This window comes from Anas platyrhynchos, chromosome 32, assembly GCF_047663525.1.
Source record: "Anas platyrhynchos isolate ZD024472 breed Pekin duck chromosome 32, IASCAAS_PekinDuck_T2T, whole genome shotgun sequence".
Lineage (NCBI taxonomy): Eukaryota > Metazoa > Chordata > Aves > Anseriformes > Anatidae > Anas > Anas platyrhynchos.
The window spans coordinates 758,766-780,630 of NC_092619.1; the positions used below are offsets into that span (position 1 = coordinate 758,766).

The 21,865-nt window shown below is 50.5% G+C and overlaps 1 protein-coding gene across 1 annotated transcript; it reads right to left on the reverse strand.

Annotated features, from left to right (window-relative positions):
• Positions 1 to 299: 299 nt before the first annotated feature.
• LOC140000431 (olfactory receptor 14A16-like) lies at positions 300 to 21,813 on the reverse strand. The gene is made up of 4 exons (XM_072030314.1): positions 21,742 to 21,813; positions 11,810 to 11,959; positions 10,953 to 11,006; positions 300 to 1,313 (listed from the first exon to the last, which is right to left on the reverse strand). Exons 1-4 carry the CDS (start codon positions 21,811 to 21,813, stop codon positions 300 to 302), a joined length of 1,290 nt encoding a protein of 429 aa, XP_071886415.1.
• Positions 21,814 to 21,865: the final 52 nt, after the last annotated feature.

Genomic DNA, 21,865 nt, shown 5'->3' on the forward strand with positions numbered 1-21,865 from the left:
ACACCTCTCACTCTCCCAGCTGCTGTGTATCACAGCATTATTTTTTTCCTTGTCTTAAATCTGCTCTCACAGAGGTGCAAAACATCACATGTTGGCTCGTCTCTGGTCAGCAGTGGGGCCCATACCAAACATTGGGCAACTTCTAGATCCTTCTCACAGAAGCCACAACTGTGACGTACTGGTACCAAAACCTTCCACGTAAACCCACTACACAGACATAATGAGAAAAAGAAAAAAAGTATAAAATAATAAGAAGAATGACCAAAACAAAAGCCTGGAAGAGGATGTATTGAGATTCATCAATGGAGAGTGAAGGGATCTTTATGAGGACTGTACAACCTCCCCAAAATCAGTTTACTAACTGCATCCTTGAGATCCTTGTTCCTCATGCTGTAGATGAGGGGGTTCACTGCTGGAGGCACCACCGAGTACAGAACTGCCAGCAAAAGATCAAGGAAAGGGGAAGAGATGGAGGAAGGCTTCAGGTAGGCAAATGTGGCAGTGCTTATGAACAGTGAGACCACGGCCAGGTGAGGGAGGCAAGTGGAAAAGGCTTTGTGCCGGCCCTGCTCTGAGGGCATCCTCAACACTGCCCTGAAGATCTGCATATAGGACAACACAATGAAAACAAAACAACCAAATAATATACAGGCACTAACCACAAGAAGCCCAATTTCCTGGAGGGAGGCATGTGAGCAGGAGAGCTTGAGGATCTGGGGAATTTCACAGAAGAACTGGTCCAGGGCATTGTCTTGGCAGAGGGGGAGGGAAAAGGTATTGGCAGTGTGCAGCACAGCATAGAGAAAAGTACTGCCCCAGGCAGCTGCTGCCATGTTGACACAAGTTCTACTGTCCATTATTGTCCGGTAGTGCAGGGGTTTGCAGATGGCAATGTAGCGGTCATAGGCCATGATGGTGAGGAGAGAAAACTCTGCTGTGAGAAAGAGAGCAAACATAAAGACCTGGGTGGCACAACCTGCATAGGAAATGGCCCTGGTGTCCCACAAGGAATTGGCCATGGCTTTGGGAACAGTGGTGGTAATAGTGCCCAGGTCAAGGAGGGCAAGGTTGAGGAGGAAGAAGTACATGGGGGTGTGGAGGCGGTGGTCGCAAGCTATGGCTGTGAGGATGAGTCCGTTGCCCAGGAGGGCAGCCAGGTAGATGCTCAGGAAGAGCCCGAAGTGCAGGAGCTGCAGCTGGCGTGTGTCTGCGAATGGCAGGAGGAGGAACTCTGTGGGGAAGCTGTTGTTGGACATTTTCTGCCTCTGGGCATGGTTGCCTGTCCATGGAGGAAAAAACAGAGAAAAGTTAGGCTAACTTCCCTGAGCAACCTGCCTGCTTTTTTTAAAGAAATCACTGTCCCCAGAGCAGAATGAGGAATATGTGAGCTCATTCTCCCACCCTCCCAACTCAATGACACCATACCTATCATTTTAAGATGAAGCTTGAGCAGTTTGTTCCCAAGAAGACACCCTCAGGGCAAGGCCTTTATAGTCGGTGTCAGAACAGAAACTTACACCCACCTGCACCCCAGACAAAGAGAGTGGGAGAACCACACACAAGTTTAGAAATAAGAAAGAACATTGCAGTGGTCCAACCTGCTGACAGACAGAAAGGCAGATGGGCATGTAGGGAAGCCTTTAACTTACCAAGCTTGCATGCACCTAGAGAAGTGACACTGCAGGGCAAGTACTCTTTTAACACTGATAACTGCGTATCACCTTGCAGGACACAGGCTCCTCTCCTCTTCTGGAAGTCCATCTGAGGAGGAGGTGGCTCATGCCCTAAAGCCCCAGAGGGCAGACGCTGTGCTGGGTGGCAGAGGAGAGCAGGGGGTTGCTGCAGAGAAGGAGCCTGCACTGCAGGCCTGGCAGGGAGTGCCTGTGTCCTGGTTTCAGTTAGAACAGAATTAATTTTCTTCCTAGTAGCTGGTGGAATGCTGTGTTTTGGCTTAGGATGAGAAGAGTGCTGATAACACCCCGATGCTTTAATTGTTGCAGAGCAGTGCTTATACTAAGCCAAGGACATCTCAGCCTTTTGCTCTGTCCTGCCAATGGGCAGGCTGGGGGTGCAGTAAGAGCTGGGAGGGGACAGACCCGGGACAGGTGACCCAAACTAGCCAAAGGGGTATTCCATACCATCTGACGTCATGCTAAACAATATATAGGGGTGGCTAGCCGGGGGGAGGGGGCCGGACTGCTCGGGGTTAGGCTGGGCATCGGTCAGCGAGTGGTGAGCAATTGCATTGTGCATCACTTGTTTGTACATACTATTATTACTTTCATATTATCACTATTGTATCATTATTATTATTATTGTTATTATTATTTTTGTTATTATTATTTTCCTGTCTTATTAAACTGTCTTTATCTCAACTCACGGGCTTCACTTTCCATTCATCTCCCCTGTCCCAGAGAGGGAGGGGGGAGGGTGAGCGAACGGCTGCGTGGTGTTTAACTGCCGGCCGGGTTAAACCACGACAGCCTGAATCCCCTCTCCCTTGGAGTTTTGGGCATTTCCCTCTCTCCTCCCTGCCCCTGCCTCGAGCTGTCCCTGCTGGGATCTTCTTCCCTGTCCCCATATCTCTTCTGTGCCATTGGTCACAGACCCATCCCATCCACAGTGTACTCACATCTGCCTTGTAGACGCCTCCTGTCCCAGGGTAATTTTCAGGGATATCTCCATGTTTTCAAAGGCTATGGAGCAGCTCAGACCTAAAAGACCTTACAATAACTTACAATAACTGGGGTCTCAGTGCCTTCATTCAAAGGGAGGAATAAATTCCATCTCTAACTGCCACCCACAAAGCAGGAGGAGAAATCTCAAAGCACAGAATATTTGTCTTCAAGAAACTCTTCCTCTGAACTTTCCTTTGAGGAATCTACTCTGAGGTGTTCTGAGGGTGTTAAGTAGCTGTGAGAAGCCTTCCCCAGGCAGCAGCCTCTGGGAGACAGTAGCTTCAGTGTACCAACAGGACCATGCCCTTTCCTGCCCTGCCGGGGGAGGGCTCCTTCCACCCACAGCTTCTCCCCGCAGCACCCTAGGCAGCTCCCCAGGCAGGCTGAGTGCTGAGCATGGCAGGCAGCAGAGGCCCTGTCCCAGCACACAGCCCCTGGGGCACAGCAGGGACCCTGCTCTGCACCACAGCCCTGGACACCCCTGCCTGCACGCCGGATGTACAGCCTGCAGCTGGCCCTGTGAGAAGGAGCCCTCATGTCCTGTCCCTCTGACAGCTTAGGCAGGTAATCCCTGCTTTGGACCTTGTCATTCTCCTCTTATCCAAAAAAACTCCTGAAAGCTCCCATAGGCTGTGGGATTTGACAGCAAATCTGCAGATGGCACCAGAAACAAGAGCTGCATTGCCCTGCAGCCAGAGACTTACCCTGCTCAAGACTGTGAAGATTTCTCCTGCAGTGAGCTCTCAGCATCCCCCCCTCCACACTGCCTTTAACATCTCCCTCCTTTCTCTCAGCGGCCCTTGTCCCCCGCAGGCAGTGCCCCTAGCCCTGCTGCTGTGCTGTGCAGAGGAGCTGCTCCTGGGCAGAGCTGTCTCTCTGCAGTGCTGCCCGCTCGCCAGGAGCTCCCCTTGGGCCCAGGAGCCCAGCCCAGCTCATCAGCACAGGGAGCTCTTGACAAGTCCCTGGGCCTCCAGGGGAATCCAGTATGAAACAGACTGAAAAAATCACTAACGTTTTTTCCCTCCACTGAGGACAGAAACTCTTCTCCAGCACTATCATACCTCATATCTGAAAAAGTATTTGTTCCATGAGTGACCTTTCTCTGCAGAGCTGCTCTCAATGATTTCTTCTCCCAGTCTGTACTCATGGCTGAGATTGCCCTGGTCCAAGTGTAGAATCTTGCATTTGGACTTGTTGAACATCATTATGTTAACATTGGGCCCACTTCTCAAGCTTGTCCAGGTCCCTTTGAGTGGCTTCTCTTCCTTCTGTTCAATCAACTGCACTCTCAGCTTGATGTCATCAGCAAACTTGTTGATGGTGCACTCAACCCCACCGTCTATTTCATTGATGAAGATTTTCAATAGTCCTAGTCCTTGGAGAGACCCCCGAGGTAAACCTCTCTTCACCTGCCTCCAACTTGCAGATGGAGCCATTGACCACCATTCTCTTGGTGTGACCTTCAAGCCAATTCCTTACCCACTGAGTGGTTCAACCCTCAAGCAATTCAAGAGACTACTAGAGCACGATGAGGATAAGTTTCTGGTGCAGACATTTGGACCAGGATGGATTCTCCAATTTGGAGACCAGGATGTCGTGTGGGACCATGTCAAATGCCTTACAGAAGTCCATGTAGATGGACTTCTGTAGATGTCCATGTAGATGGACTGACATCGGTCAGTCTTCCTTTGCCAACTGATGCAGTCAGTTCATTGTAGAAAACCAGCAGTTTGGTCAGGCATGATTTGCCTTTACTGAAGCCATTCTGGCTGTCTCGGATCACATCTTTCTTTCTCTTTCTCTTGCACCTGCCTTGATATTGCTTCCAGGAGGACCTTCCAGGAGGAGCTTAGCTTAGGGATATGGTTTAGTGGGGACTGTTAGTGTTAGGTCAGAGGTTGGACTCGGTAATATTGAGGTCTCTTCCAACCTAGAAATTCTGTGATTCTGTGATTTCCCAAGATCTTGTCAGGCACAGAGGTGAGGCTCATCAGTCTGTAGTTCCCCATGTCCTTTTTCTACCCTTTTTAAAAATGGGAATGATGTTTCCCTTTTTCCAGTCACCTGACTGCCAGACCTTTTTAAATATGATGGAAAGAATCTTGGCAACTGCATCAGCCAGTTCCTTCAGGACCCTGGGGTGCAAGTCATCAGGCCTCATAGACTTGCATGTCTTTACTTTCATCAGGTGGTCTCAAACTTGCTCTTCACTTACAGTGGGTGAGACTTGACTCCCTCAGCCTCCATTTACAGGTTCAAGGAAACGAAAGACTTGGGAAGCCTGACTGGCAGTGAAGACCAAGGCAAAGATATTGTTGAGTACCTTAACCTTCTCCTTATCTGCTATTACCAGTTCACCCTTCTCATCCGTCAGAAGGGACACACTCTCCTTTGCCTTTCTTTTCTGGCCAATGTACCTCTAGAATCCCTTCCTGTTATTCTTTGCATCCCTTGCCAAGCTCAGTTCTGTCTATGCCTTGACTTTCCTGATCCCATCCCTGTATATCCGGACTGCATCCCTGTACTCTTCCCTGGCCACATGTCTCCATTTCCACTGCCTGTGCATTTCCTTCTTGTGCCTCAGTTTGACCATCAGGTCCTTGCTGAGCTGCCCCAGTTGTCTGCCCTCCCCACCCACGTTCTTATGCAGGAGGATGAAGAGTTCCTTTGCTCTAAGCAGAACATTCTTAAAGAGTGGCCAGCTCTGTTCATCTTCTTTGGCAGGGGGATTGTAATTGGGTGATCTGTAAGGTGCCTTCCAAGTCAAACCATTCTAAGATTCTATGATTCTATTGGACCTGATGGGATTCACTCATGAGAGTGGAAGGAGCTGGCTGATGTCCTTGCAAGGCCACTCTTGGTCATCTTGGATCAATTCTGGTGACTAGCAGAAGTGCCCCAAGACTGGAGGAAAGCAAATGTCCATCTTTTCTGCAAGAATGGCAAGGAGGAGGGCCCAGGGAAGTGCAGGCTGCTTAGGCTCCACTCCATCCCTGGGAAGGTGATGGAGCAGCTCATCCTGGAACCCTGTTCCAGGCACAGGAACTACAATAAAATCATCAAGAGCAGTTGGGATGTCTTCATGTAGGGGAAGTCACTCTTGACCAACTGGGACATGAAATGCCCCGATGAAATTACTGGCCTAGAAGAAGAGGGCACAGCAGTGGATATCGATACACTTTGACTTCAGTAAAGTTGCGTGGTGGATTAAACCTGGTAGGCAGCTAAGCAGCACAGGTCTATGAGCTCATTCTTCCTACTTAGTGGGATGTTTTGAAAAGAACCGAAGACTAAAAGTGAAAAAAAAAAAAAAAAAAAGGAAAAAAAAAGTGGGCTGGAATAACGACAGTTTAATAGGTAGATGTGCACACAAGCAACGACAACAACAACAAAAGAACCAACCAACAAACAAACAAAAAACAGAACTTATTATTCACCATTTGCCCTTGACAGGCAGATGTTTAGCTATTTGCAGTGCTTCATCATGTGTAACTAGTCAATATGAAGGCAGATACCATACTTCCTAATGTTCCTCACACCACCAATAAAAGACAAAAACAGATTTTGCTAGTGTTGCTTAAATAACTAAATAAATGTCTATCATTTTATTCACGTCTCAGCTCAGCAGACACATGGACTTAGTAGAGCAGGTCCAGAGGAGGACCACAAAAATGAGCTAGAACACATTTGCTAAGATAAGAGACTGGAAGAATGATGATGATGATGATTACCAGGGAATGTAGGGATAGGACAAGGGGCAATGGCTTTCAAGTAAAAAAGGGAGATTTAGATTAAATACTAGATATTCACATATATATGAACCATGTCTACAAAGCATCAAGGGTTTTGGTTTCTCATCCTGCCCCCAATGACATGTAGGTTGGGGGTATGCAAAACATTGTGAAGTTTGTGTCCTGGGCTGCATCAAAAGAGGAATGGCCAGGAGACCAAGTAAGGTGATTGTCCCCTTCTACTCTGCCTTCGTGAGGTCCCGCCTGGAGTACTGTGTTCAGGTTTGGGGACTCCAGCACAAGAAAGATGTGGACCTGTTAGAGCAAGTTCAGAGGAGGACCACAAAGATGATCAGAGGGCTGGAGCTCCTCTCCTATGAAAAAAGGCTGAGAGAGCTGGGGAGGTTCAGACTGGAGAAGAGAAGGTTCTGAAGAGGCCTCATTGTGTCCTTTCAGTACTTAAAGGGGTCTTGAAAAAAGGACGGAGATGGACTCTTTACTTGAGTTGATAATGACAGGGCAAGAGGGAATGGTCTTCAAGTAACTGAGGATAGATTTAGACTAGATGTTAGGAGGAAATTCTTGACTGCATAGATAGTGAGTCACTGGAAGAGGTTGCACAGAGAAATTGTGGATCCCCCATCCTTAGAGGTGTTCAAGGCCAGACTGGAGAAGGCTCTGGGCAACCTGATCTAGTAGGTGGCATGCCTGCTTAAGGCACATACCTTGGAACAAGAAGATCTTTTAGGTCCCATTCAACCTAAGCCATTTTGTGATTCTTTGACACAGCAAGGACAACTAACTGAAGCACTCCCTGCAGCCCACTACGCCACTAACAAAAGTATGCCATGCACAAGAAGGACACCTCCAGTGAAGACAGCCTGAGAAAGCTGGGATTGCTTAGCCTCGAGAAGACTCCAGTAGACATTATTGTGGCCTTCCAATACACAAATGGGGCCTAGCCAAGTCTGTAGTGATTGGAATAGAATAGTTCAGTTGGAAGGGACCTTCAAAGGTCATCTAGTCCAACTTCCTGACCTCTTAAGGGTTAAACATAAATTAGAGAGTATGTATGAGGGTATTGTCCAAATGCCTCTTGAGCACTGACAGACATGGGACATCAAGCAGGTCTCTAGGAAGCCTGTTCCAGTGTTTGACCACCCTCACAGTACAGAAATTTTTCCTAATGCCCCATCTGAACGTCCCCTGGTGCATCTATGTGCCATTCCCACATGTTGTGTGATCAGTTACAAGAGAGAAAAGATCATCCCCTCCTTCAACACTTCCCCCCCTCAGGAAGTTGTTGAGAACAATGGGGTTACTCTTCAGCCTTCTTTTCTCCAAATTAGGTGGCCAAAGGATCCTCAGGCTGTCCTCATAGGACATGTCCTTTTACACCTTTTCCCTTGGTTTCCCAACTGACAATGTTGGGAAACCCTCTCTCCATGCTCTCACCAGTCAGTGTGACTGACCATGTTTGGTTCCCTCCACTGCTTCCTTTATCACTTGTTGGTCATATTTGTGTCCCTGGATGTGTTGTAGTTTATCCCCAGGAGGTAACCAAGCTCCCCACAGCCACTCTCAGCCTCACCCTCCTTAGCAGAACAGATGGAGAACAATAGGAGAGAGATGGAGAGACTCTTTATCAGGGAGCATAGTGTTAGGACAATAAGTTTTAAATTAAAAGAGAGTAGATTTAGATCAGATCTAAGGAAGAAATTATTCACACAAAGAGTGGTGAGACACTGGAAAAGATTACACAGAGAAGTTGTAGATGCCCCCTCCCTGGTAGTGTTCAAAGTAGGGGTGGATGAGAGCTTGAAAAAACGAATCTCATTGGATTAGCCCCTGCCCATGGAATGGGGGCTGGAATTAGATGGTCTTTAATGTCCTGTCTAATGCAAAGCATTCTATGGTTCTAAGATCCTGGAGGCCTACAATTCCTAGAATCATAGAACCATTAAGGTTGGAAAAGACCTCCAAATCATCTGGTCCAACTGTCCCCCAACCACCTATATTACCCTCTAAACAAAGTCCCTAAGCACCAAGGTTTCTTAAACATCCCCATGCATGGTGACTCCACCACCTCCCTGAGTAACCTGTTCCAAAGCCTAACCAAAATGGTCAAAGATCAGGGTGGATGGGACCTTGAGCAACCCGGTGTAGCGAAAGGTGCTCCTGCCCATGGCAGGGGGGTTGGGACTAGATGGTCTTTAAGGTCCATTCAGACCCAAAGGATTCTAGGATACAATGATCCTACAGGACAACAATTGGTTGTGTAGCTTATGTACACAGAGGGATTTCAGTTTCTGTGAAAAAGTTTCCTCCCGCTTAATATCAACAAACATTTGGAAGAGATGGGATGCAACCTCCCTGTCACTTTGTGGGTGTCTGATCTCATAATGGGACAAGAAATTAGTACTCTCACAACAAACCCTTCTCTGGAATTAGGGGAAAACATACTCCTGGAAATAAGTGATCATCCCCAGCTGAAAGAAAAAAAAATAAAACAGATTACACCAGTCTGTTTCAAAGTTGATTCGCCTGGAGGCCTTGTCAAGAGCTCCCTGTGCTGCTTAGCTGGGCTGGGCTCCTGGGCCCAAGGGGAGCTCCTGGCAAGTGGGCAGCACTGCAGAGAGACAGCTCTGCCCAGGAGCAGCTCCTCTGCACAGCACAGCAGGCTGGGGACACTGCCTGGGACAAGGGCAGCTGAGAGAAGGGAGGGAGATGTTAAAGGCAGTGTGGAGGGGGGATGCTGAGAGCTCACTGCGGGAGAAATCTTCACAGCCCTGAACAGGGTAAGTCTCTGGCTGCAGGGCAACACTGCTTTTGTTTGTGGTGCCTCCACATTTGCTGGCACATCCCACAGCCTATGGGATCTTTCAGGAGGACTCTACTGTCTCTACTGTATAAATGACATACTCCAGAGTAGGGTTTACCAGACGCAGCTGTCAGAAGTACAGGACATGGGGGTTGATTCATATGGGGCCGGCTGCAGGCTGTGCAGCTGGGGTGCAGGCAGGGGTAGCCTGGGCTGTGGTGAAAAGCAGAGTCCCTGCCATGCCCCAGGGGCTGTGTGCTGAGGCAGGGCCTCTGCTGCCTGCCAGGCTCAGCATTCAGCCTGCCCAGGGAGCTGCCCAGGGTGCTGCGGGGAGAATCTGTGTGTGGTTGGAGGGCCCTCCTGGCAGGGCAGGGCATGGCAGGGACCTGGTGGTGCCTGCACACTTCTGCCTGGGTTAGGCAGCTCCCAGCTCCATGGCACCCCCAGACCATGTCAGAGCGGACTCTTTATAAGGAAGGTCAAGTCTGAGGCTTTCCTGAAGCTGTGCTTTCAGCTCTCTTTGGTTCATCAGGATGGGAATGGAAACAGAGCTGTACAGAGTAGAGATTTCATGTCACCCCAGATTTTATGAGGAACCTCAGAAAGGGCATTCAGTACCAAGAGCCCTTCAGAATGCAGCAGCACCACCTTCCCAGTTTCATCAGGGCTTTTGTGACCTTCTGTTCAGCACTTGTACACACTGAGAGGGTGCAGGGCAGAGCTGAGCACAGCAGATGGTACGGGTTCTGGGAGCACTGGCAGGGCACAGATGTGGCGACAGAGAAGCAGCTCCTGGCAGGAACGGCTGCAGGCAGCAGAGATCAGCAGAGAAAGAGGGAACTGCAAAGGGAAACCCTGCTGCAGAAGACATATAGGCACCTCCTGCCATCCCTTGCAGTGCAGGATCCAACCCTGAGCAACCCCTCTCAGCTCTCCTCTCCCACCCAGCAGAGCCTCTGCCCTCTGGGCTGGAGGGTCCTGGGTAGCAGCTGCCTCCTGTGTAGCCAGAGCCCCAGAAGAAGGCAGATCTTCCTTTCCTGTTATGTGCCCTGTCCCAGTGCTGAGCAATGGGCTGAGAGCCACTGCTCTGCCATGGTGCTGCCTGGCAGGCAGCAGGCATGGCTTGGCAGGGTGACCCCTTTCTGCTTGCTCATCTGTCTCTCCCCTCCCCTCTTTCGGTCATGCTGCTTGTCCTTTTCCCTCCACCTGTTTCAGTCTTTCTCTTCAGCAGGGGCTCTTGGGTGTGTCAGCTCCTTGGAGTGGTGGGGAGGAGTTCAGCTGAGGATCAGACACTGGTGCTCAGGAGGTGTCTGCAGGGGAACAAGGTGCCAAAGGGCCCTTCTAACCTGTGGAGCTCCTGGCAGGGCAGTCGAAAGGACTGAGAAATGATCTGGCTCTGCCTTCGCAAGTACTGATCCTTAGGGCACTTCACATTGGCCTGAAGACAAGGATGGTTACCCCTTTGAGAACATTGCACAGGTGTAGTGGGAGAAGCTAAGCCCTATGAAATGGCATCAGTATGACTCCGTGTCACAGCCCATCTGCTGAAGAATGAGCATGAAGCTACTGCACAGCCTCTCTGTACGATGGGTACAATTCACCAAGGGCACACAGCACAGCGACAGTGTTGTTTCCTCCATCCTGCTCTCTCCAGTTCTCATGCCTGGAGAGAAAGGGCAGAGGACAGGCTGAGGTGAGAACAGGCTTTGTCTCAGTGGTTACTGGCTCCGTCACTTGGTCACTGAAGAAGGTGAAGAGGAAGGACTCTACTGCTACCTGAAAGGAAGTTGTGGAGTGCTGAGGGTCAGCCTCTTCGCGCAGATAACCAGCAGTAGGACAAGGAGGAATTGCCTCAAGTTGCACCAGGGAGGTTCAGGTTGGAAATGAGGAGCAATGTTTTTCCCAGAAAGAGTGGTCAGGCATTGGAATGGCTTGCCAGGGAGGTGTTGGAGTCACCGTCCCTGGAGGTGTTTAACAAAAGCTTGGACGTAATACATAAGGCCATAGTTTAGTGGGTGATATTGGTGATAGGAGAATGGATGGGCTGGATGATGTTGGAGGTTTTTTCCAACCTTAACGATTCTATGATTATAAGTGGAAGAATCCCTCCCAGTGATCTTGTCTCAGGGGCAGATGGCCATGGGTGCCAACATAAATGCTGAATGCTGGCCTTGGAATTTAGTCCCACATGGACAAAGCTACGAATTCCCTTCTCAAATCTCAGGCCATCCACCAACAGGAACCTCCCCAGAAGTGGGGGCCTCTCTGTGAGGAAGACTCCAGGTTCCTCACAGTGCACTCAACCAACAGAGAGCAGATTGCCAGCTGGGTAGCCGTAAATATACCATCCTGAGATGGGGAGAATGAAAGTGGGTGTGCAAAGGGCCTGTGAGAAATGAAGTAGGTTTTTCTCAAAAACCCTGTCTTAATTGTCTATGTCTTTTCCTACATGGACAGCCAACCATGCCCAGAGGCAGAAAATGTCCAACAGCAGCTTCCCCACAGAATTCCTCCTCCTGCCATTCTCAGACACGCGTGAGCTGCAGTTCCTGCACTTTGGGCTCTTCCTGGGCATCTACCTGGCTGCCCTCCTGGGCAACGGACTCATCATCACAGCCATAGCCGGCGACCGCCACCTCCACACCCCCATGTACTTCTTCTTCCTCAACCTCTCTCTCATTGACCTGGGCACTATTACCACCACTGTTCCCAAAGCCATGGCCAACTCCCTGTGGGACATCAGGACGATCTCCTATGCAGGTTGTGCTACCCAGCTTTTTATGTTTGCCATCTTTCTCACAGCAGAGTTTTCTCTCCTTACTATCATGGCCTACGACCGCTACGTTGCTATCTGCAAACCCCTGCACTATGGGACAACAATGGACAGCAGAACTTGTGTCAACGTGGCAGCAGCTGCCTGGGGCAGTGGTGTTCTCAATGCTGTGCTGCACACTGCCAATACCTTTTCTCTGCCCCTCTGCCAAGGCAATGCCCTGGACCAGTTCTTCTGTGAAATTCCCCAGATCCTCAAGCTCTCCTGCACTGATGCCTATCTCCAGGAAATTGGGCTTCTTCTGGTTAGTGCTGTTTTATCATTTGGGTGTTTTGTTTTCCTTGTGCTGTCCTATGTGCAGATCTTCAGGTCAGTGCTGAGGATCCCCTCGGAGCAGGGCAGACACAAAGCCTTTTCCACATGCCTCCCTCACCTGGCTGTTGTCTGCCTGTTTCTCAGCACTGCTATATTTACCTACCTGAAGCCCCCCTCCATCTCTTTGCCATCTCTCGACCTTTTGCTGGCAGTGCTGTACTCGGTGGTGCCTCCAGCAGTGAACCCCCTCATCTACAGCATGAAGAACAAGGAGCTCAAGGTTGCAGTTAGGAAACAAATATGTGGGATATTTTTCAATACTCATAAAGATCCCTTCACCCACCAATAATGAATCCTAGTACATCCCCTTCCAGGCTTATATTTATAACTTCCCTTCCCTTCCCTTCCCTTCCCTTCCCTTCCCTTCCCTTCCCTTCCCTTCCCTTCCCTTCCCTTCCCTTCCCTTCCCTTCCCTTCCCTTCCCTTCCCTTCCCTTCCCTTCCCTTCCCTTCCCTTCCCTTCCCTTCCCTTCCCTTCCCTTCCCTTCCCATTTCCTTTCCTTTCCTTTCCTTTTTTATTGTCATTATGACTGTTTGTGTTCATTACATTCCTACATAAATATTTTAATTCCCCCCATTGCTATGAATGAATGAAACTGTTCTGTCTCATATGGAGGCTGTATAAATGTGCAACAACCCTTTAAGTGAGTCAGAGAAGACTTTCTCATAGCATCTGTGAAATAAAATGTAATCACACAAGTTCAATGCAAGGCCTCATGCACCACAGCCCCTCGCTTTGCAGAGCAGCACTGCCAGCTCAGTGGCTATGGGCAGCATGGGCAGGGGCTTCAGGAATGGCTGCTCAGGCCAGCCCAGATGTGCTGGGCTGGGGCAAGTCTGTGTGGGACATGGGGTGTACCGGGAGCAGAGCAGTGTGCTGAGTGTGTGCAGTGGTGCTGCCTGAGGATCTCCAGGGCCAAGCTGGGGGTGGCGGTGGAGGGGAGTGTCAGGGCATCTCCTGCAGCAAGGACACTGCCACTGACCTCATGTGTTTCATGGGCTGGGCTGGGAAGAGGCCTCCTGAGAACAACAGCTCCTTGTAGCACTGTGGGTGCTGGCGGTGAGGTCACTTCTGTCCCAGCACCTGTCTGGCCAACAGCACGGAGGCAGAGCCTCTGAGGTCAATAAAGGCCCTCAGAAAGCTGCCCCCAACAGGGTGATGTATCTTGTGAGGACAGGGGAAAGGCGGGTGAATAAAGGTGGGAAATCTGGTGGAGAAAAGAGGGACTTGGCTAACAGAAAGGAAAGATCTGGAAGAGGTGGGAGGGGTTCAGGCAAGGCTGTGTTGCTGCAACACTTACTAGGAAAACATCCATGTCAAGCCCTGGCAATATTTCTAAGCAGTAACTGTAAGCCCTACCCCTACACCTAAATGCTATCCCTCTCTCTGCAAGGAATCCACTACTCTTACCCCGAACCTCAAACCTCACCTGGCGTGGGTTAGCAAATCCTAAATCCATAAGGCCTTACCATACACTCAACTCATTTCTCACCCTATTCCTCAGCCTTTCATCCCTAGCATTGAATTCCAGCCTTAACATGATTCCTCAACAGAGCCCTGAAGAAAATCCCAACAAATAACATCGTCTCTACACTACAGAAAGACAGAACCCAAAACAGTAAACACAGGCCTCCCTCTAATACTCTGCTCAACCACTAACCCTGGAAGGCAAGATCTAATCCCTAAACCCTAACCTGAACACCTAATCCCCAAATCCTGCATTCCTGTGGTCTAATCACCTAACTGAAGCAGTTTGACCTCATGAGGCTGGGCAGAGCTTGAGAGGTCCTACAGCAATCGCTTGGTCTTGGAGGAGGCAGGTGAGGTGACATGGATGTGGTCAGGTCACAGGACTGAAGGAGGCGATGGGTGGGGATGTTCTGCTGAGGTCAGCTGTGATTCAGGGTCTGAGGAGGCAGCAGGAGGCCCATGGCTGTACAGGTGTTTGTTGAAGCACATTCTCAAAGCTTGTTTGACTATTACTTGAATTCTACAGGCTGGAAAAACTGCACTGAGCACTTTGGGGATCTGTCCAGCCCAAAGCAGGGTTAGCACATGCCCTGAGCCAAGCTCCAGTATCTCTGCAGAGACCCCTTGGTCCTGGAATGTCCAAGGTGTGTGTCACCCAATGTGTCCTGTAGGGAAATGCACAGGTGTGCAGAGGTGGCCTGTGGAAGTGCAGTCCCTGTTGCTCTGGGATGTGTGTGGGTGTGTTTGGGTTTGGTACAAACATCTGGGCTGGTTTCTAACCTCCCACCTAAGCACAAGTGAGAAGTAGCTCAACCCCTGCCAAAACCCTCCTTGTTTTATCTCATCCATGGAGGGCAGAGCAAAAAAACCTCAGAGCAGTTCTCCCAGGGTTTGCCTCTGCTAGCAGGCCTTTATGTGCCTTGCCATTGCCAGCTCATGGGTCTGCTGCTGCTTGTCTGGGCTCTGTTTTTACTTTGCGGGTGGGAGGTTGTATTGGACTTACATGGAAAATGTTTTGTAGCAGGGGGCAGCTGAAGGGCTGGTGTCTGTGAGGAGAGTCCAGAAGCTGCCCCTTCGTAGACAACAGCCACTTCCAGCTAGCTCCAAAAGGGACATGCTGTTGGCCAAACTCAGCCAATGAGTAATGCTGTTTGTACAACTGTGAGAGCTTTTTAAAGAATGGGGTTGAAAATTACATGAGAATCATAGAATCATAGAATCATAGGATATTCTATGATTCTATGATTCTATGATTCTATGAGGGAATAGCCGGGAGAAGATTGAGAAACTGAGAGAGAAAACAACCCTGCAGACACCAAGGTCAGTGAGGAAAGAGGGTGAGGTGGTGCTCCAGGTGCTGGAGAAAATGTTCCCCTGTGGTGCGCCATGTTGGAGCAGATCGCCACACTGCAGCTGATGGAAGACCCCATGTGGGAGCAGGTGGATGTGGCCTGAAGGAGGCTGCAGCCCTTGGAGAGCCCCTGCAAGAGAAGACTCTGTGTCAGAACTGTGGAGAGGAGCCCAGCTCTAGACAGTCCCTCACGCTAGGTACTTTCTTTTGAGGAGAAACTTATATCAACCATTTGACAGATGCTGCACAGGCAAGGACACGACTCAGGATGGCATCACCCTTCAAGAAGGAATTACCTTTGGGATTCCCTCAAAGGATAGAATTCCTGTCTGTGTCACAGTTGAGTCACTGCTCTGTGAATGCTGACCGAGGTCCCACCATGACAGATGCAACCTCATGCTTCCCCGCAGCCACCCCTCCAGTATTCCTGAACTACCATTGACAATGCAGACTCAAGCAAACAGAGACAAAAGGGAATGCTGTACAAACTCAACAACAATGATACATGCTAGCAAGTAACTGGAACATGAGCTGAGAACCAGCTCATCACAAGCACCAGCTTCATGCTTACTTGGTTTGAAAGGACTGAGCACAGGGCATCACAAAAAGCCTAATAGAAGGAGCTACATCTTCTCAGTGTGGACTCAGTAGCAGCAGCCCTGCAGAATGACAACCCATCCGTCTGCTCATGGCTTGGACAAGAGTACAATTTGCTGGCTGAAGAACTGTCTGAATGGCCATGCTCAAAGAGTCTGCGTGAAGAGAGATCAATCCAGTTGGTAGATGGTCGTGGGTGGCATTCCCCAGGCCTCTGTACTGGGTCCAGCTTTGTTTACTATTTTGATGGATGATCTGACAGAGAGGATCAAGTACACCCTTAGTACATTTGCAGATGATAACAAGTTTGTTGGGACAGCTGGTCTTCTTGAGGAAGGAAAGCTTTTCGGAGGCATCTGGAAAGGCTAGGTTGATGGACTGAGTGCAATCACATGACATTCAACAATGATTAAGTGCCAGCTCCTGCACTTGGATCATATCAATCCCATGCAGCATAGGCTTGGGGAAGAGTGGCTGGACAGATGCCAACAGAAAAGCACCTGGGAATTTTGGTCAACAGCCAGCTGAGCATGAGCAGCCACCCCCTGTCTTGGGCAGGGACTCTGACATCTTCCAATAGATCATCTGTGCTTATGAGGTCACTGTCAGCTGAAGATCTGATAGACCATGAGCAGGCCCATGGCAGGTGCATATTCCTGTGATGCCAGTGGTGCCTGAGTAGCTGACAGGCCGAGAGCAAACATGGCCTGTGCTAGATGCTGGGAGGACCCTGGTGCCTGAGGCACGTGGCTTATGTAGGTCTGTGGGGAGGTCATTGGTGATCAATTAGCTGATAGGTCAGGGCAAGGCCCATGCATTGTACCTGTGAGACCACTGGTGCCCGAGGAGCTGTCAGACCAAGAATTGTGTAGGTGTTTGTGAGGTCATTGCTGTCTGAATGCAGGCCAGGAACAGGCCCATGGCAAGTGAAGATGCTATGGCATCACCTGGAGCTGGGTTGAACTGAATTTTGAAATATCCTGCTCTGGAAATAATTGAAGATCAGTGAGAACAACTTCAGCCATGAGAATAAAATTAAATTATATGTATCTAAAAAACTATAAAAGATTTATATCAAAAATATAAAAAATATATTTTTATATTTATAAGTATATATATATTAAACACTATATGTATGATATGTATAAAAACTCATAACATAATATTTAATACAATATAATATATATTATTTAAATAAAATAAAAATAAAAAATATATATTTTATAGTATTATATCATATAATATATAATATATATTAAGAATTATATAATATATAATATATATTAAAAAATTATATAATATATAATATATTATATATTTTATTATATATCATACTATATATAATAGTATATTATAATATATAATAATATGTATATATAATATAATATAATATAATATAATATAATATAATATAATATAATATATATTATTATATATTTTATTATTAAATTATTTTTATATTTTATAATTAAATATATACTCTATAATATATTATATAGTATTATATATATTATTAAATATATATTATATAATATATACTATATTCTATATATATACTATATAGTATATAGTATATAATATATAATATGTAATAACATAGCACAACGTAACAATAAATATAATGTATTATAATAAAATATGATATATTAGTAAAATATATATTTTTATATGTATTTATTATATATATTTATTTATTTATTTATATATATAAATATATATAAAATATATACATATATATGCATATATATATATATATAAACATATATATATATACATATATATACATATATATGAAACTGTACATCTGAGAGCATTGTCCCAACACTTCTTGGACTCTGCCAGGCTTGGAGCTGTGAGGAGGCTGGGAGGCACCGCAGGGCCATGCCTGGGCACGGGGCCAGGAGGAAACCACCGTCTTCCTGCCCGGGCGCCATGTCACGTGGGCTGCGGTTTGTGCACCTGCAGTGGCAGGCAGGCTCCAGCTCCCGACCCGCCGCGGGGAATAACGGCCCCTGGGTGACACGCTGAGAGCCAGGGAGACGCCTGAGGCTCTGGGCTGCAGCTCTGCTGCCAGGGCAGGCCCTGGACCAGCTCTGGCTGCTGCCGGGACCCCACAGGAGGCTCCCTGGGGAGGGACGGGACAGCCAGCACCCCCATCATGGGGCTCTGGCCCTGCCCAAGGGCCTTTCCCAGCTGCTGCTGCCAGCACAGCAGGGGCTGTAGCAGGGGCAGGGACTGGTCCCTTCCCAGCCTGACACAGCCCTGCTGCAGGACCAGTCTCCTGGATCCCATGGTGCAGGGACAGCCGGACAATCGCACCTTGGGCTCTTGGATGCTACAGCTCAGGAGATGCTCCGTGCTCCCACAGCAGGCTGCAAGGGGTGTCAGAGCCAGCTGCCCCCACACCCAGCCCTACTCCACGATGATCTCCCACCGCAGTGACGTGAGACCCGCAGCGGAGCCGTCCCTCATATATGGTCATGAAGAGCGCTGGAGAAGTTCATTGGAGAGCTGGGCTGCGTCGGAGGGGAGATAAGTGCCGATAACGTCTAAAAAGGTGCCTGCTGCTTCGATTGGCTCCTCCTGCAGCTGGGACAGCATCTGCACAGATATATTGCCCTCCCATAATCGTCATTGCCCAGTGGGTCCCCACGAGCTCCAGCAGCAGGGCCGTGCTGTCAGGACAGGAGCCTCAGGATGGGGACAGAGGGACTCCTGTCCCCTTGGGTGCTGTGGCTGTTCCTCTGGGTGCAGCCATGCAGAGGTAAGTGCCAGCTTCTCTGTTCCACAGCCTTGGGACAGTGGGCAGCAGTGGAGTCATTGTGATGCTTCTGGGAGTGGGGTTGCTTTGCAGACACCACTGAAATGAGAGGCAGAAGACTCTCGGTCTCTCAGCCCTCTGCTTTAACCTGTGCCTGTCTTTGTGGGAGAGGGTAATCCTTTTCCACAGCTCCCATGATTATGGCAGCCCATGCCTGGCATCATTTCTAGACTCCTTGCCCTTGGGGACCCTTTTGGTAGCCCTTGTTCCCCATCACTGTGCCTCTGGATCTGGAGGAGTCCCAGACAGAGAGAGTGACTCTCAGTGAGCTCCAGGGCACAGCCAATGTCTGGGATGCCCCAGGGGTGTTGTGTACTGTTCCCTGCCCTTGGGATCTGGGGAAACACACCAGGAAGACAGGTTGTGTCCCATTAACAGAAGGGGACTGGGGCATCTGCACCCAGAAGTGGTACATAAGTGTCCTTCCTGGGGCCCTGTCCAAGCAGAGGGACTGATCTGACAGCAGGGACGAGGAAGGGTTTTTGGGATCCTTGTGATCATTCAGTGCCCTGTGGGCACCCTAGAGTTCCTGGGTTGGACAGTGGTTTTAGGAGGTGCCTGTGGCAGACAATGGGCAATGGAAGCTGCTCAGGGGCATGGGGCTGTTTGGGGGACACTGGGCTGGGGAGGAGTGGGAGCCCCATGCAGGGCTGGGGGCTGTGTAGGGATGGGTATGGGCGGGGACAGGGGTCCACTGGGGTGGGAGGAGGTGGTGAGGGCCGTGGGGCAGCAAATGGCCCAGGAGGGCTAGAGCTGGGTACCCCCAGCCCAGCATAGCCCATGGGGAGAAGAGGAACCCCCCGCTGCCCCTGAGACAGCCTATGGGGACTGGGATCCACCCTGGGAACTGGGAGTCTGCCTGGGGAGGGGGTCCTCACGGACACACAATGTGGGGCTCAAAACTCTCCTGACCCTTCCTGTGTTGGTGTTTGAAGGGGCTGCGGAGGTGAGGCTGGCGGATGGCGGCAGTCGCTGTGCTGGGAGAGTGGAGGTGAAACATCAGGGCCAGTGGGGGACCGTGTGCCATTACGACTGGGACATGACTGATGCTGCAGTGGTTTGTAGGCAGCTGGGCTGTGGGGTTGCTCTTGGAGCTCCTCAGTATGGACACTTTGGGCCAGGATCTGGGCCCATTTGGATGGTTGGTGTTGATTGTCGTGGCACCGAGTCTGCCCTGTCTGACTGCAGTCACATAGGACGCGGTGAATCCTACTGTTCTCACGATTTGGATGCTGGAGTGATATGTTCAGGTAATTGCTCAGCCCGTTCCCCATGTTTTGGGGATGGGAAAGGGGAAAAGGGTAACACCTCTTAGGTCAGGGCACTGATAAGCTTGGTCTGTCACTGTTGTTGTCCCACATCCCAAGGCAAAGCCCAGTGGAGCCCAGCCCAGATACCCAAACCCAGACCTGTCCTTGAGCTGGAGCAGTCAACCCTGGGGAGGTGCCTGGGGCTGGGAGAGGAAAGCCCCCACCCTTCCTCATTGTGTTGCCTGGTTCCCATCTTTCTCTTCCATTCGCCCAGGCCCAGCCTGGCAGGCTGGTCCCTATGCCAGGGGAATCTAGAGCAGCTCCCCCAGCCACCAGCAGCCTCAGGGAAGGGCATGCAATGGCCCAGGACTTTTGGGTTGTACCCCCAGCAGACAAGAGAACCTCAGCCAAAGCAGAGGGGCTGCTCAGAGGGCAGGAGAACTGGGCTTGGTCAGAGAAGCAGGGTGGCAAGTGGCACCTTGTTTCTGTCCCGGGGTCACCCTATGAGAGCCAGCCCCCAGGGACACGGCCCCTCCAGGCCGTGCTGACCCACTGCTCAGCCTCTGCTGCCTGCCCTGTGCCCCAGGGGCTGTGCCAGCACCTCCTGGCACTCCTCTCTGCCTGCCCTCATACCGGGACCTTGTGTCAACCCAGGGCTGCTCTCTGCCTGCTCTCCTGCCCTCTGTCTGGCTGGTGGCTGGGGATATGCATGCCTGGCACCACACTATCCCTCCCTGAGGACACCTCCCCGTTTACCTGCTCCCCAGATGTGCCCCATGTAACAGCAGCTCCCCAAGAGCCCCAGCAGCCCCTGGGAAAAAGGGGCTTTTTGGCAGCTCCAAGGATTTCTTCCAACTGGCCTGAGACCAGAACCTGGCCTGGGGCAGAGCAGGCTACAGCAGCCCTCAGTGCCTGGGCCCATTTCCATGGGTCCACGTGCTGCAGGTGTTGCAGTGCTGGGTCTGGAGCCGGCCAGCCCAGGGGATCCAAGAAACAGTTTATCTGAGCAGTGACCGCTGCTGGGGGTTGGGAGAGAGGGCAGCCCATGGGTGCTGGGCTGGATTCTGAGGAGCAGCAGGGGGGCTCTGTTGTGTTTGTGCCATCAGCACCCACTGAGAGCTGCTGGGCTGGCCGTGGGGCTCTGCATGTGGCCACCTTAGGGATGAGGTGGGAGGTGGGCACGGAAGTGCCAGAGGGCTCTGGGAACTCACAGGTCTCCTTGGTTGCTCCAGGATTTGTGCGGCTGGTCGGAGGGGACAGCTCCTGCTCAGGAAGTCTGGAGGTTTACGACAGGGACCAGTGGAAAGCTGTCTGTCACTCCCACTTTGGTGCCAAAGCTGCCGAGGTGGTGTGCAGGGAGCTGCAGTGTGGCACAGCCCTGTCTGCTTATGGGGCAGCTCAGCTGGGAGAAGGGGCCGGTCATGTCTGGGACAGAGAGCTGCAGTGCGTGGGGAATGAATCCACAATCTTCTTCTGCCCCTGGGGGGCCTCCAAGGACAAGGCCTGCACCCACAGCAATGGCACTCATGTCACCTGCACACGTAAGGACTTGGGGTTGGATGATGGACACTGGGGTTGTGGTGGGGGCTGGAGAGCAGGGTGGCACTGGGCTGTGCTGGGTGGGGGACAGGTGGGGTGAGGTGGTGGTCTGCATCCCTAAAATTAGAGTGCTGCAGGAGGAGAAAGGCACGCTGTCCCTTTGGCCTCTCCTGCAGATCCTGTGGGAGCAAGAGCACAAATGTGGCCTCTCTCACCCTCCTTTGTCCCCAGAGTACACAGGGTTCAGGCTGGTGAACGGCAGCAGAGCGTGTGAGGGCAGGGTGGAGGTGGACGTGCTGGGGACATGGGGGACCCTCTGTGCCTCCCGCTGGGACCTCTCGGACGCCCAAGTTCTCTGTCAGCACCTCGGCTGTGGCTTTGCTGAGTCCATTCCTGGAGGAGGGCATTTTGGGAGAGGAACCGGCCCCGTCTGGAGAGACTCGTTCCACTGTGACGGGA

Bases quoted from the DNA above. Each gene is read 5' to 3' on its own strand.
- LOC140000431 (XM_072030314.1), bottom strand. From the start codon at position 21,813: ATGCCCTCCTCCAGGAATGGACTCAGCAAAGCCACAGCCGAGGTGCTG. The intron at 11,960-21,741 runs GTCCCAGCGGGA...GATGTCCCACAG, and splicing joins AGAACTTGGGCGTCCGAGAG to GGAGTTGGCCATGGCTTTGG. The intron at 11,007-11,809 runs GTAGATGCCCAG...ACTTCCTTTCAG, and splicing joins TTGCCCAGGAGGGCAGCCAG to GTAGCAGTAGAGTCCTTCCT.